The sequence below is a fragment of the Elgaria multicarinata genome, chromosome 3 (genome assembly GCF_023053635.1).
Source record: "Elgaria multicarinata webbii isolate HBS135686 ecotype San Diego chromosome 3, rElgMul1.1.pri, whole genome shotgun sequence".
Taxonomy (NCBI): Eukaryota; Metazoa; Chordata; class Lepidosauria; order Squamata; family Anguidae; genus Elgaria; species Elgaria multicarinata.
The window spans coordinates 53,165,558-53,180,057 of NC_086173.1; the positions used below are offsets into that span (position 1 = coordinate 53,165,558).

Here is a 14,500-nt window from a genome sequence, read left to right on the forward strand (position 1 = left end):
TTCAACAAAACTACAGCACTAGCACTTAGATGTGTTTAGGAACTGGGTACAAATTTAACAAATTTGGTATGATTTCTAATATTCCTGAAGGTTTTCAAATTAATGGAAGCAAAAAAGACAGACTGTGTTGGTAGGCTTGAAAGAAGTACAGATCTAATAAAAGCAATCACATAGTCTTTATTTGCTTGGGCATTTCTGTTTAACTGAGGACACACATTGTCAAACAAAACAAAAACATTCTCCATATGCTCTCTTCTTGGGTTTTAAAATCACATTCTTTGTAAAATCAAGTTGAAACAGTCTAGAAACAATGGGACATATATTGTATACTTTACTAAATCCTCTTCCCATTGGATTACAGGAATTTAATTACATTGATAAAGGCTACTGATGTACTAAATATGGTATAAGGCAATGCCAGTTGTAGTTACACATTTCTAAACAGGCATAAATAGAGGTGATCAAATGCTGCTCATTTTAAGCAATATGTTTTATTATAAAGCATCATCACACATAGAAAACAACTGCATTCTATTTAGGCTGCAATACTGTATCTATTTACCTGGAAGTAAATAGGGTCTTATCAAGGGGTCTTATTTCAAGTAGATATGTATACATTGTTATGGTGTGCCTATGTATACCAGCTGCAGAGGAACACATGTGAAAGGGTGCTCTTGCGCTTATGTCCTGCTTGTGGGCTTCTCACAGGTAACTTGTTGGCCATTGTAAACTAGATAGGTTTGATTCAGCATGGCTCTTCTTAAGTTATGTCCTTAAATGTTAAGCCAGGGGAAAGGTGGGACTTACAGGATTGATACATGTTTCTCTTTCACTACCCTCAATAAGGATAGCTGTAAGAAAACCTTTAATGTGGTAAAGCAAAGTTCCAATAACACCAAACCATGATCATATGCCCTACTGCAGAGAGCATAAGACTGGGTTCAGGGATCCGAACACCAACACAAGCGGAACCTAGCCATCCTTAATCTCTCCTGTGTAAGGAGAGAAGTCCTTACACAGAACATGGGAAACATGCTGTGGCACCCTGGCTCCTTATGAGCTCCCTAAGGAGGTTCGCTTAGCACCTACGTTATATGCTTTTAGACGCCAGGTGAAGACCTTTTTATTCTCCCAGCATTTTAACAGTCTATAAATAAATTTTAACTTGGTGTTTTAAATTTGTAATTTTGCATTGCTGCTGTTTTTATCTGGTTGAGCTTTTATATTGTATTTTATATTATGGTTTTATACTGTTGTTTTATACTTTGAATGTTTTTAATTTTTGTGAACTGCCCAGAGAGCTCCGGCTATTTGGCGGTATAGAAATGTAATAAATAAATAAATAAACAAACAAACATAGTGGGGGAGAGAAAAACAGTCAGCTCCTTATGACCCACCAGGCCAGGACATCCTTGGCTCCTAACCCCACAGCACAGCCTAGCCCTGTTTAACATAGTGTCATGATAGCTGTTGTGGCACAGGCCTCCAATTGCACCACAAAGCTTTAAGCTTTATCTCTGGCCATAACCAGCTCTAAACAGGGCATAACAGTATATTTCATTCCTCATGTTCACTCATAGCCTCTAGCAGTTAAAGCTTAGGCATGATGATAAGATTACCCTTAGCAACATATGTAACTGACAAATATGAAACAAAATTGTACCTGAAGTATTACTATACAGATGCTAAAAGAGAGCATGGGGGGGGGGAGGTGCAGAGAAAGGGCCTACGTCCATTCTTTCCAAAGAACATCAGAAGAGGCATTGCTCACATGTTATGAAATTAGGCCAATCCTAATAATATTTACTTGGAAATGTCCAATTGATTTCAGTGGGGTTTATTTTTGAACAAAAATATTGTAAAGATCAGCTAGCAAAATATTCCATTTTTAAGATGTAAACCCTATGGATATTTTAAATTCCACTGAATATAGTATCTCTTACTTTCAAATAAACATGCATAGGATCGGATTGCATAGAAACCAGCGTGATAACATAGGATAGGGAGATGCTCTACTTTGATCCATGCCACCTCTTAACTGTATTGCTCAAATAAGAATGGTAAAGTACTTTGTATACTGAAAAGTGTTATGTAAATAATAATCTTATGGTTAATCAGATATTGCATTAACAATGGCTATAACACAGCCACTATTGCAAAGATTTTCAGAGGAGTAGCAGTGTTAAAACTTTAGCAGCAAAACTGACAACGGGTCTTGTAGCATCTTAAAGACTAACACATTTATGGCTTTTGTGGCCTAGAGGCCATTTCATCAAATGCATCTCATCAAATGGACTCTACTCCACCATAATAAATGTGTTAGTCTTTAAGGTACCATAAGAACCTTTGGTGTTTTTATTGCAAAGATGCAACTGTTTTGCAGATCTGTAACATTGTTTCTAATAAGCTATTAGTATTTACTCAGGTATCTCAGGGCAGCACACAATTATAGCCCATCATGCTGCACTAACAAACATCAAAACATTATGTGAATGGGATTCCGTCTTACCGTCCCTAGTGCCCAGCTTTTTTTTCCTATCGATTTGGAGTTGTCAGCAAGAATCACATACTAATTTATCATTTAATTACATGCCTTACAATTAATCCCAAGACGATAGCACAAACCCCTAAACCTGAACCCCTATGCACACTCACTACGAAGGAAGTCTCACCGCACCACTGACTTTCAAGTAAAACTCGTTAAGTTTGGGGTGTAACAATTTATGTAGCAATACGTTTGTTTAAACGGTTTGTGGCTTGTATAGCATTGGTCCTGCTTAACCCTCTCGATTGCAATCCATGGAGGAACTCCTCTGAACTACAATTCCTATGAAACACCACGATGTTGCATAATCCGGGACAGCAAGCGCAGAGCACCCCTGGAAGTTGTAGTTTTAAGGACCGGAAACTCAGCAGAAGAAAAAGGAGACTTTCCGCCATCACCGGGACTACAAGCCCCAGCATGCTTTGGGTAACCCGGGGCGGTAATGGCGGCGGCAGCGCCTGCGCATTGCGGTCTCCGTGCGGACCGCGCAGAGTGAATAATAAAGCTCTCCTCCTCGGTGGTGGCGGGCGGCGGAGGAGGGAGCGGAAGCCACGAGCATGTCGAAGGGCCCGGTAACGACCGGGCCTCCCGCGACCGGGCCGGTGGCGCCTGCCAGCGCGCTCCAGGCGCAGCCCGAGAAACCGCAGCACTACACGTACGTAGCGAGAACACCCGCAGCCGCCACTTACTGCTGCTGCTCCCGCCGCCGCCGCACCCCGGCGCCCGCCCGCGCGCCACACACGCCTGACGTCAGCGGGCAGCGTGCGGCACGCGCGCACGGAAACCAACGGCCCGCCCGGAACCGGCTGGAACCGGTCGTGGCCGGCCTGGGCCGTGGAATTAAGCCTGAGTGGGAGGGGGCGGGGCAGGAGCCGACACCCCCTCGCATTTTTTTTTGCGCGGTCGCGCCGAATAACCCCACATACATATACACACCCCACAGGCTGAGGCGCGCAATGCCCATGATGCGTTGCGGTTTGCGCGCCCCATGGCTCCTCTGCTACAGTTTTGGCCTTCGGGTAGAGGGTTACCGTCTCTCCTATCTTCCTCACCCCAAATCCTCTGCTTGTCCTTACCACTCTCGCTCACTGTCACCCTCCATCCTTCTTCCGTCTGCTATGGTAATGCATTGCCTCGTGTCACCAAGTAGGATAATTTTGTGGTAAAATGATGGAAAGACAAGTGATTAAATTTTGTTTTCTCTGCTCAAGTACTTGTAGAGTGTCTTGGCCATGGGCTTGTGGTGAAAACAAATACGGGCGCCCATTATCTTCTAACGGTCCTTTCTGGAATAAGGGACTGTCCCATAAAATAAAGAGCATTTAACTATAACATGCCAAAAGTACTTGGCTTTCCTTGCTGTTCTTTCATGCTGCTATCAGTCATTAGGACTAGTATGTATTTCTCTCCAGGGGTGCCCAATTAAAATGTCAAGAATAAGGGGAACTGTGGTGTGTTTTCAATTGAGTGCTGTGAAATGGTGGTGTTGTGAAATAAAGGATGTCAAGCCCTATAGAATGTCATGTATTCAGTGTACTCATAAAATAAACGATACCTGTATAAAACACATAACTACCGACATGTTCTATCAATTATCACAGTACAAAATACTTACTTTGGTAAGAAGTATCAAAATAAGAGGACACTAAGTCCTGGAATAAGTAGTTTGTTATTTTCTGTGGTGGTTGTGTGAGTATGTTTCAACAACTTGGCTCAGAAATCCTAGTAAGTTTTCATGTGACTTAATTGTGGGAGCAGTCAGCCCAGCAAATAAAGGTATTTTAGATGTGAGATTAAATTGTATGTTATTGTAACAGCCTGTAGAATTCCCTGCAGGTGCAATTTAAACCATAATATTACCGTGGCATAGTGTTGTAGGACACTCCCATTTCCATATGTGTCTGTGGTATCATACAAAACACTTGTCTGTGAGGAATTATGATTAGGTTAGGATTGGGAAATGGCTCTTCTCTATATACCTTAATTGTATATTGGTTACCAGTGTTGTTAGGAGCTGTTGCAAGTCTAGGAGCGACAGGATACAAATGTTTTATATACATGAAATGTCTTAGAGCTAGCAACATCACTACAAACTGGCACAATCTCATTTATAATGGGATTCTAAATGGCAGGACACATGTGCCTCAATTGTAAGGTAGAAAATGCTGCTGTACTGTATCTACTCCAGTTTGGCATAACTGTTGTGTTAATCCTGTTGGTCAACTGGGACTCAGCTGGTTTTTAATTTAAGGCCTGGTTTACAAATTGTGTCTATATTATTCAGTGTCACACACAATCACGAATAGTAGAATAAATGATACCATACATGCAGATTGTTTTGTTTTTAAGTTTTGTGGGCTGGTAATAATTCCCAATCCCTGCTATTTCACAACGACAGTTTAATTTATATTTTATTATTTTTCATTTGTTTATGCTTTGAGGATATCTTGTGACTACATTCAAGTTACTGTTCAGAAGTGTAAGGTTTAAAAATTAGCTTCTTGTAAAAATTAGATCAGATAAGTCTTGTAGGCAGATTTTTGTAAATTGAGGATTCAAGAAACTCATGGGATGAAATCCAGCTGTCTATCTGCTGACTGAATGGCATCCACCAGCAGAGTGGATTCTCACTCCCACCTCCATACCTTCTCATATCTCATCTGGAGGGCTGGTGGACCTTCCAGAGCAGATCTTGGGGAAACATGGGAAACTGCAGGAGTGAGAAGAGAATGGTCCGCTAGTATGACACTAGATGCAGCCCATCATTTATTTTATACATGTCCACAAATCTCATTATGTTGAGTGGATCTTACTCCCAAGTACATATGCACAGGACTGTAGCCTCAGAACAGAATATTTGTTTATATTTTTGACAGGAGAGATCATGTTTCTCCTGATTCCCCTGATCTCTTGTAGGGCAACATTGTTGCAATATGTCCTTTTATGCTCCCCTCTGTAAAGATGTTGCTGAGGTGTTCTATATGTTATTCATAGGTTACAGCTGTGCATAAGGAATTTCTTGCTGAACTATTTCTTGCATACATATTTATGAAATAATTACTACGTATGTATCACTAGTGTGTCATTACTTCATCTACTAAGAGGAATTCAAATATACCAGTTATCCCTGCCTCTTAATACCTTTTGTTATGTTTCTCTATACTCTGTTATGCTTCACAATATTTGTACAGTAAAATTGAGAGGTGGAATAGTTATTTAATGTATATGTTCCTTATTATTGGAAATATCTTCCCGAAGAAACATTGTCTTCCCCAAACAGATAACACTGAAAACATTTCTCACATTATATTAGTGGCATTGATGTTATTGCTTGTCACTCTTATATCTAATATTGTCTTAAAATGAAACATCGTTAAGATAAGCATGTGACTTTGAGTACAAAGCAGATGTGCTGATCCATGGCTAAAACCTCCACAAACCTGTATCTTCCTCAGAGGCAGGGGCATATTTTCTTAACCTTTTCAGAATCAAAATTTAAGAGGATTTTAGACTTGGGGATGCAATGCATGAAACTCTTCACTTTCTCGTATCCTATAAAGCAAGATAATGTAAGGAGCAACACTGACAGAGAAAGTTGTGTTCTTGGTCACACAACTGCTTGAAACAGTAGCAATATTTTTGCTTTAAAAATTCATAGACGTATTCAAAGAATAGCAGGAGTATAGTCAAGAAGAGGCTGCTACAAAAAGTAGTTTTTTCATGTCATTTTAAAAAAATGAAAGCATCTGTGACTGTGAGGAAAATATTCCTGAAATGTGTAACATTTAGGGAGTGGGCTGGTTGAAATATAAACACCTAAGCCATGGTTTTGGTGTTATGTATGTTAATGAATCTAAAGAGCCTCAGGCTCACATGCTCCCTCCTTCCCTTGCATGCTAGTTACCTCCTTCCCTTCCTGATTTTAAGCAAATAAGATTGTCTGAACTAGCAAACTATGATTGTGCTTACCCTGTGAAGCAGGCCAACCATATCTCAAGTGAAGGAGGGAGAAAGGGGATTGTGGTGCATGAGTACAAATGTCTTTAAATCTTGTTGACATAATGCAAAACCATGGTTTAGTGTTATGTCTGGGCCATTCAGGTCCTTCCCCATATAATTAATAATCCTATTCAGCATATTATCCCTGCTACTTGTGTGTGATGGCTTGATGGGTGACCACTGCAAATATACTGTTTCTTTTGAAAGTTAACAGTACATTTTTGTCATCTAGAAAATAAGTATTCATTTGTGCATGATGGCCAGGGCTTTGTATATATATTGTGCTTTAAAAAAAAATCTTGGAGCAAAAAATAATAATCCAAATTCTATGCCAAGATGCTGGGAATTTTTTTATTTGCATAATTCATGTCATTTTTTTAAAAAAACAACTCTTAACAGAATTAATTATGCTTCTACTAGTTGTGGAGAGAGATAATGAAGTATGCAGGACACTTACATCTGGCCATTCAAAAGCCTGTTTAACCCCCTATTTTGAAGCTTCATGAGGCATTGCCCTGATACTTTCAAGCACATATTCACAATCAGAAGGACTAGAAATTGCTTCCCCCCAGTTTAAAAAACAACAACCAAAGCTGACAGTAGACTGAGTTCTGCTCTAATATCACATGACCTAGTCGACACATAATATTCCTGGTGTAATAAACTATGGTTTGTTGGATCAGGAGTGAGCTATGTTCCTGCATGCTTCTGTTTAGCTGCAACATCCTGGTTTATAGGGAGCACTCAAAACACACTTTCTCAGTTTGGAAATCACAGCAAACTCTGGTTTTAAGAAATCAGGAGGTCTTATATTAAAGTCATGGGGAGCATGCAGGCTTATGGTACGTTTTTGACCAACAAACCATGTTCCATTCTGTGACGTTTGGCATATACATAGTGCAGCCCTTGTTCTAGCTCCCCTTTTTGTGAAATGTATTAGGCACCTTAACAAGTTGCAATAAAGGTCTGCTGGAGTTCAAGCCAGCCAATGAGACTGATATATGAAATATATTCTCTCTCTCTCTCTCTCTCTCTCTCTCTCTCTCTCTCTCTCTCTCTCTCTCTCTCTATATATATACACACATGAAGTATGTCCATGAATTGGCCACCAGCTCTCCTACTTATAATCTGCAGGATAGTTATTGATATTCAACATACAACATAAAACAGGTAGGTAGAATGTGGATTGAGATCCACTGGTAGATCTCCAGGTGATTTGCAGTAGATCAGGAAGGATTTTCAACTCCCAGTGGCTGTTAAATAGAAAACTTCCAGGGTTGAATAGAGAGGAAAGCATTTCCCCATATAAATTGGACTGTTAAAATAAAAGAAGATTTTGTCTGTATGGGGAAGGAGTGGACTCATGTGAGAGCTTCAGTTCTCCTACTGAAAACAAATTCCTGTGTTGAGCATGTGCTTAGAGGCACCTTGTTCCTCAATTCTATGTCTGCTTTACTGAATCACTATTTTGCCCCTAGTTCCAGTTGTTGGACCTTGGGGTTCTAGTGGAAAACAAAGCAAATCCCCCAGGCCTAATGTTTGCCCTCCCCTGACATAAGGAAAAGCTTGTGTAGGAGACAAGAGAAGAGGTTTTGGTGAAAGAGGACCATAAGGGGTTATGGTGTGAAAAACAGTGACATTTTCATAATGTGAACAAAACTCTCATTGTTCTAATGAAAATGAAGAAAAATGTAGTTATTGGCATATTATATGGGTTTCCTTTCATAGTGAAATGATCATGTGAAATATTGACTTGAGTGATCACATCCAAAGCATTGAGTTAACAGGCTATTATTGAAGACAGATTTATCAGTGTAAGTGTTAAAAGCTTTCAGTGGGATTTCAGCTGGACTTCCAAGCAGTGGCTTGAATCCTAACTAACAATCTGTGAACAGAAGAAATAGGGATTCTAATCCATCAGCTGCTTCAGCTGGAGGAAGAGCGTGGTTAGGTGATTTAAATATATCCCCCTCCCCAGGCCTCTGTGCCACCACCCCATGCCAATTCCAGTGAATCCCCCAACCTTCTAGAATTTTGGGGATGTAAGGGACTTCAGGGGGAATGGCAGTTGGCAGAATTTGCTTCCCCCACCTCCCTGCTGACAGAAGCACCCTGTGAGTGGAACTCCTGAGGGGACACAGCTGCTGACAAAGTGTTAGGATCCAAGGCAATACTTTTTAGATTTGTGTTGTTAGTTATATGGGAATTACATCTTAATCTTGACCTAAACATAGTCCCCTCCATCCTGGGAGCTATAAACACACCACTCATGGCAATCCACGGTAGACAGTTGCCTTAGGATCTGAAAGACGTGCTGCATGAAGTTCTACACATCTTACTCCGTTGCTGGTTATAGTTTTGCTTTCCCCAATGTAGCACTCTTGTTATAAACATGGTCAAGCTTTTAACATAGGGAAACCTGTTTAGGTGTATGAATTGCTGTCACTGGATCAGGGGCGTTACATGAAAGTTTTATTGATTTCAACAAGATTACTTTCAAATAAACATTTTAAACATTGTTTTCAGTACTGGTCCTTTGATTTAACTCTTTGAATGTGTCACACTGAGGCTTAATTCCTGAAACTAGTATATCTAAGTCAATGAGATTATTCTGAAGTAGCTCCTGGCTACAAGCTTTATATTAAGAGAAAATTGTTTGCATACTTCCCTATTCTTGGGGTTGTGTTAGTACTTGGAATCAGTTTACAGAATTTTGGCTGAAGTTTTTGGAAGCATTCTTCAATATTCTGCTGGAAATAGATACAAGGGCATGTTTGTTACATAGTGAAATGTTATAATTGCAGGCCTAGCAGGCCTTTTTTAAGTATCTCAAGGCCAAAGAAATATACTGGTGTGAATTCTACATTTTTGCTATATTTTGGGGGGAAAGCAAGAACATTTATAGATGATAGCGGCAGTTGTTACATATGGCTGCAAATAAAGATACGAGCTTGGCACTTTTTATTTGGCCTTGCATCTAGGCTGGAGATTTCCAAAACATTGCATATTTGTGACAGTGACTGGGTTTGTACATTACACCAACCCATGGATTGTTAAATTCTGGATTGTTGTGTTGTGCCATCCCAGCTATGCTAACAAACCATGGTTTGTTAACCACAAACAACCCAGAAAGAGAACCCATTGTGACTCTACTCACGCATAACAACCCTTGGATTATTTAACCCATGGATTGTTGGAACTATGAGCAAGGGAACAAGTGTGCTGACTCCTGTGTGCTCACCACTTTGTTTTGGATCAGCTTTCATGAACAACTCAGGAATGCCCCATTCAGTGTTAACCTACTTATTATTTAAGTTATTAAGTTGACCTAGTTTTTATGACAAATCAGTTATCCTGTCTACACTGGTGATGGGACAGGACTCCAGGGATCCTGTCAGGATTAGTTCCAAAGCATGGTCAGTTGGCAGTACATAGTCAAACACTAGGACATCTGGAGAAGATCTGGGCCTAGTAAGGACATACAAGTCAGGGAGATGATATGAAAACATTGTTCCAGCACTCAGTTCCTGGAACTGAGGGCTTTTAAGCCTGAGCCTTCAGAGTCCTACCCTAGAGCACAGCTACAGGTCATTAGTGCCAACTGAAGAAAGGTCTACTTTTGAGCAGAGCCTTGCTCACAAGTATGTCATTCATGAGGAGTCCTTATGTCTCAGGTGGACACTTCTGAGTTTGGCAGCTGGCTGAGCCCTGACCTTTAAACATCTGTGTTCCTTTCAGCTAGATGATCACTCAGCATCTCCCTCTGAGCGAGAGGGGGCTAAATATGTCATGAGGGTTAGGGCCGACAACTGTTTTCCACAAGTGCCCAAGAACTCCCTGATCTACCTCACGGTCCCCAGACACAAGCAGCTCCTCCACATTGCTTGGCTCAGGGGACTCCAGGTCATCTGAAGAGAAGTCCTCCAAAGGGGGCATGAGATTAGTAGTCAGTGAAGGTCTTTCAGAATGAACAAGACATGTTCCCAGTGAGTCAGAGGTGGCTTTCAGTGGTTCAATAGTTTTTTTTACTTGAACTGATCATGCTTTTTCAACTTGTTAGTTTGAATGCCAGACACTTGATTAATTTATCTGTAATGTCCTGCTAGAAAGATATCCAAAGAGATAAGAGTATCAATAGGAATCAGGTTAACAGAGGAATCCTATGTATGTGTACTCAGATGTGAATCCCAGAATGGTTAATGGAAGTTATTGCCAAGTTTGTATACATAGGATTGAAGCCTTAGCTCTTCAGCATATGTCTAAATGAGACTGACAGATTGCATTTGTTGAATATTTGTAATATATTCATTAAAACACACATCCTTATTTGCAGACATTGCTTTTTTTTACACAGGGTACAAAAGAGGAGAGGGCATGTATTAATTTTTAAATTATTATTTGTGTCATGTACACATCAATTTAAGGTTAGATTAAGTATGTTGGTAGCTTCATATCAGCAACAAATCTTTAAATTGAAGGATGTGTCAGTGCCGAGCCAACTGATCCCGACAGGGAATGGTGTTGCTTGGTGCCAACACGTCCTTCCCCATCAGTGCCATAGCAACAGGGAAGGGGTGGTTATAACCATCCAGTCCCCTTCCCTGTTGTGATGTCCCCAATGGGTAAGGAGGGGTGCTGCATCAGCGCAAGGATCTCTCCTGCAGCTGTGCTGAGCAGGAGAGTTGCTTACGCGTCCTGTCCCCATTTGGGGAGTGATGCTTGCGTGTCACGTGCTCTTCTTGTGTAGCGAATGGGGATGGGATGTGCAGGCATCTCTCCTGCTTGTCACAGCTGCAGGACAGATCTTTGTGCCCTCTGCCCTGATATCAGTGGATGGATTTCTCCCACTGTTTGACATTGCATGTCAAGCCACGGGAGACATCTATCGCCTCCCGCCTTGTGATCCATCTGGAGATCGGCTCGAGGGGATGAAAGGAGCTCCTTCTATCCTCTTGAGTTGATCTCCAGATGGATCACGGGGTGGGGGCAGCAAGGGTCTGGTATATCCCTGGGAATATGTGGGGCACCACGATTGGCAGTGTCCATGCAGGGCCAGCATGTGCCCATCCTAGGAAGCACGTGGGGAGCCCCCAATTATGCCGCCCCACTAAAGGATGGGATGATTGGCGGCTCCCCAAGTGCTTCCCGGGATGGGATTATTTCCCATGGTGATAGAGCCCCCTGGGCAAGAGCAGCAGGAGTTTCTGCCGCTCTTGCCTTGCAATTTTGTAAGCATGGGAAATAATCCACAGAGCCCGCCACACAACACGATAACCAATGGTTGTGCAGATAATCAACTCTGCAAAAGTTTCGTTATCTCTAGAAAAGAACTAACCATGGGTTGTTTCCCCCCTGACAAATGACATGTTAGTCAACAGAGGCCTATTTAAGCAATAGTTGCTTAAATAGTCAACCATTGACTTAACGTCTAAACAGAATCTATATGTGTTGATACCTTTCAAATGGACTTTCTTGTAAGAAACCTCCCTGAGTAGTGCATATCCACCAGAAGGACAGGATAAACATCTCTACATAAATAATTCAGGCTGCAGTTCCTATTTAACTGGGAGTACACCCCACTGAATACAATTGTAATTTCTTTTCATTTATTTATTTATTACACTACTATACCACCCATCAGCCGAAGCTCTCTGTAGACATGTATAGGATTGCACTGCAAATGAACTTCATGTGTCTTTTCACTCCTGCAAGAGTTCTTTTAACTGTGTTCTCCCCGAATTTGTAAAACTGCTATAGATATATCCCTATTTTTGCAGATTCAAAACTAAGAATTTACTGCATTCTATTTGGCTGTTTGATACTTGTAAATATCTATCCATTTTACTGGACATGTTTGGGCAAGTTTCTTGGGTGGCTGATCGTCCCCGAAAGCTTAAATACTAAGGCTGCAATTTCAGGATTAAGTTATAAAAAATATGAAAATAACAGGTGGAGATATTTTTGGAGTATATAAGTGGAGGGCAGGAAATGTAGCATCTGAAACATGTGTTTTTCATAGTTCAGTTAGAAACAAATAGGTTATACTATACATACAGGTCAAAAAATAACGTACTTGTAATAAGGCCCCATGTTACTGAGAGTTTCTGTTTTCTTTAAGTATTGGCCTCTCCACTTTAATTAGCTGTTAGCATGAACTTAATATTCCGAAGTGTTATTTCCTCTAAATACTTGAACTAGCAAACTGTGAAAGATGAGAAGTATGCTCGCCTTGGAAGCCTCCAACATGTGAAAGTTGGTTGCTCTTGCTCCTCCAGGAGGGCAAAATGGAAGAGTAGCAAGGATGGATCAGGGAAGATTTTGAATTGCAGGATCAAAGCCCTCCTATTTCCCAAATACCCCCCACCCTCAGAACAGGGGAAACACTATGCCAGCACAGTACAGGAAGAGGAAGAATATAAATATTCTAAATTCATAATAAAAATTATTTTCACCCAGAATTGCTCTTGATTAGGAAAGTCCAGAAAATGCTCGCTTGAGCACATATTCTTGTTTTTGTATTACACATGCATGTGGTGATTATAGCCTGAACCTATGCCTCAAATCTAAGTCCTAGTTCAGATATGTTTGTTTATTTATTTATTGCATACAATTGGCTTTAAAGGGGGTTGAATAAATACTTGGAGGCAAAGGCTATCAATGGCTACTATCCCTGATGGTTGTGTGCTATCTCTAGTATTCGAGGCTGTAAGTCTGTGTGCACCAGTTGCTGGGGAACATGGGTGGGAGGGTGCTGTTGCACCATGCCTTGCTTTGTTGTTCCTTGGCCAACAGCTGGTTGGCTACTGTGGGAACAGAGTGCTGGACTAGATGGACCCTTGGTTTGATCCAGCAGGGCTCTTATGTTCTTATTTATATATCACTTTCCAGTGAGCTATCAAAGCGGTTTACACAAATGATAAAATATTTTTTTTAAAAAAAAACACCAGTAAAATAATTACTACTCAACTATAACCTTACTGGCTAGGTCATCTTTAAGGGAAAGCTTGCATGTTAACATATTATAAGTTAAAACAGGACATGAGCCCTGCTGGATTAGCTTACAGGCCTATCTAGTCCAGCATTCTGTTCCCACAGTGGCTAACAAGATGCCTATGGGAAGCCCACAAGCAGGACATGAGCCAATAGCATCAATAGCATCCTTCTGCTCATGTTTCCTAGCAACTAGAATTCAGAGACATGCTGCTTCTGATACTGGACATGATATATAGCCATCAGGACTAGTAGCCATTCATTGTCTAATTTTCCATGAATTTTTCTAATCTCCTAAAGCTGTCCCAAGTTGGCTGCCATCACTACATCTTGTGGTAGGGAATTCTACAATTTAATTACATATGGTGTGAAGAAATTCTTCCTTTTGTCTGTCTTGAACTGGATATCCTGGGCTCTAGCATTATGAGAGAGGGAGGAAACATTCCTGTATCCACTTTTTCCACATCATGCATAATTTTATACACCTTTATCGTGTCCCCTATACTTGCCATTTTTTCTAAGCTAAACTTCCCGAAGTGTTGTAAACTTTCCTCATGGTGGAAGTGCTCCAGTGCTTTGATCAGTTTGGTTGCCCCTTTCTCCACATTTCCTGGCTCTATAATATTTTTTTGAGCTGCAGTGACCAGAACTGTACACAGTATTCCAAGTATGGTCACACCATAGATTTGTTTAAAGGTGTTATGTTAGTGGCATTTAGATCCTTTACCTAAAGATCCCTAACATGGACCGCTTTTTTCACAGTAACCATTTTCATTGAGCTATCAACCACAATCCCAAGACTCCATTCTTGGTCAATTAACTCAGCCCAGACACCATCAGTATATGTATGACCTCATCAGTGTATATATGAAATTAGTGGGGAAATGGCATCACTTTATACTTGCTTGCATTGAACCACATTTCCATTTTAATTACCATTCCTACAGTTTGGAGAGATATTTCTAG

At 40.8% G+C, this 14,500-nt stretch overlaps 1 protein-coding gene across 3 annotated transcripts in view; it reads left to right on the top strand.

The window, feature by feature from the left end:
• Positions 1-3,002: 3,002 nt before the first annotated feature.
• Positions 3,003-14,500, top strand: part of UNK (unk zinc finger) — a 52,914-nt gene continuing 41,416 nt past the window's right edge. For 2 of the 3 annotated variants that reach the window (XM_063120314.1, XM_063120315.1), the window contains exon 1: positions 3,003-3,200. In XM_063120314.1, the coding sequence (XP_062976384.1) occupies positions 3,103-3,200 (98 nt within the window). In that variant the 5' untranslated portion in view covers positions 3,003-3,102. The remainder of the gene's footprint in view (positions 3,201-14,500) is intronic. The other variant, XM_063120316.1, reaches the window with a different exon arrangement.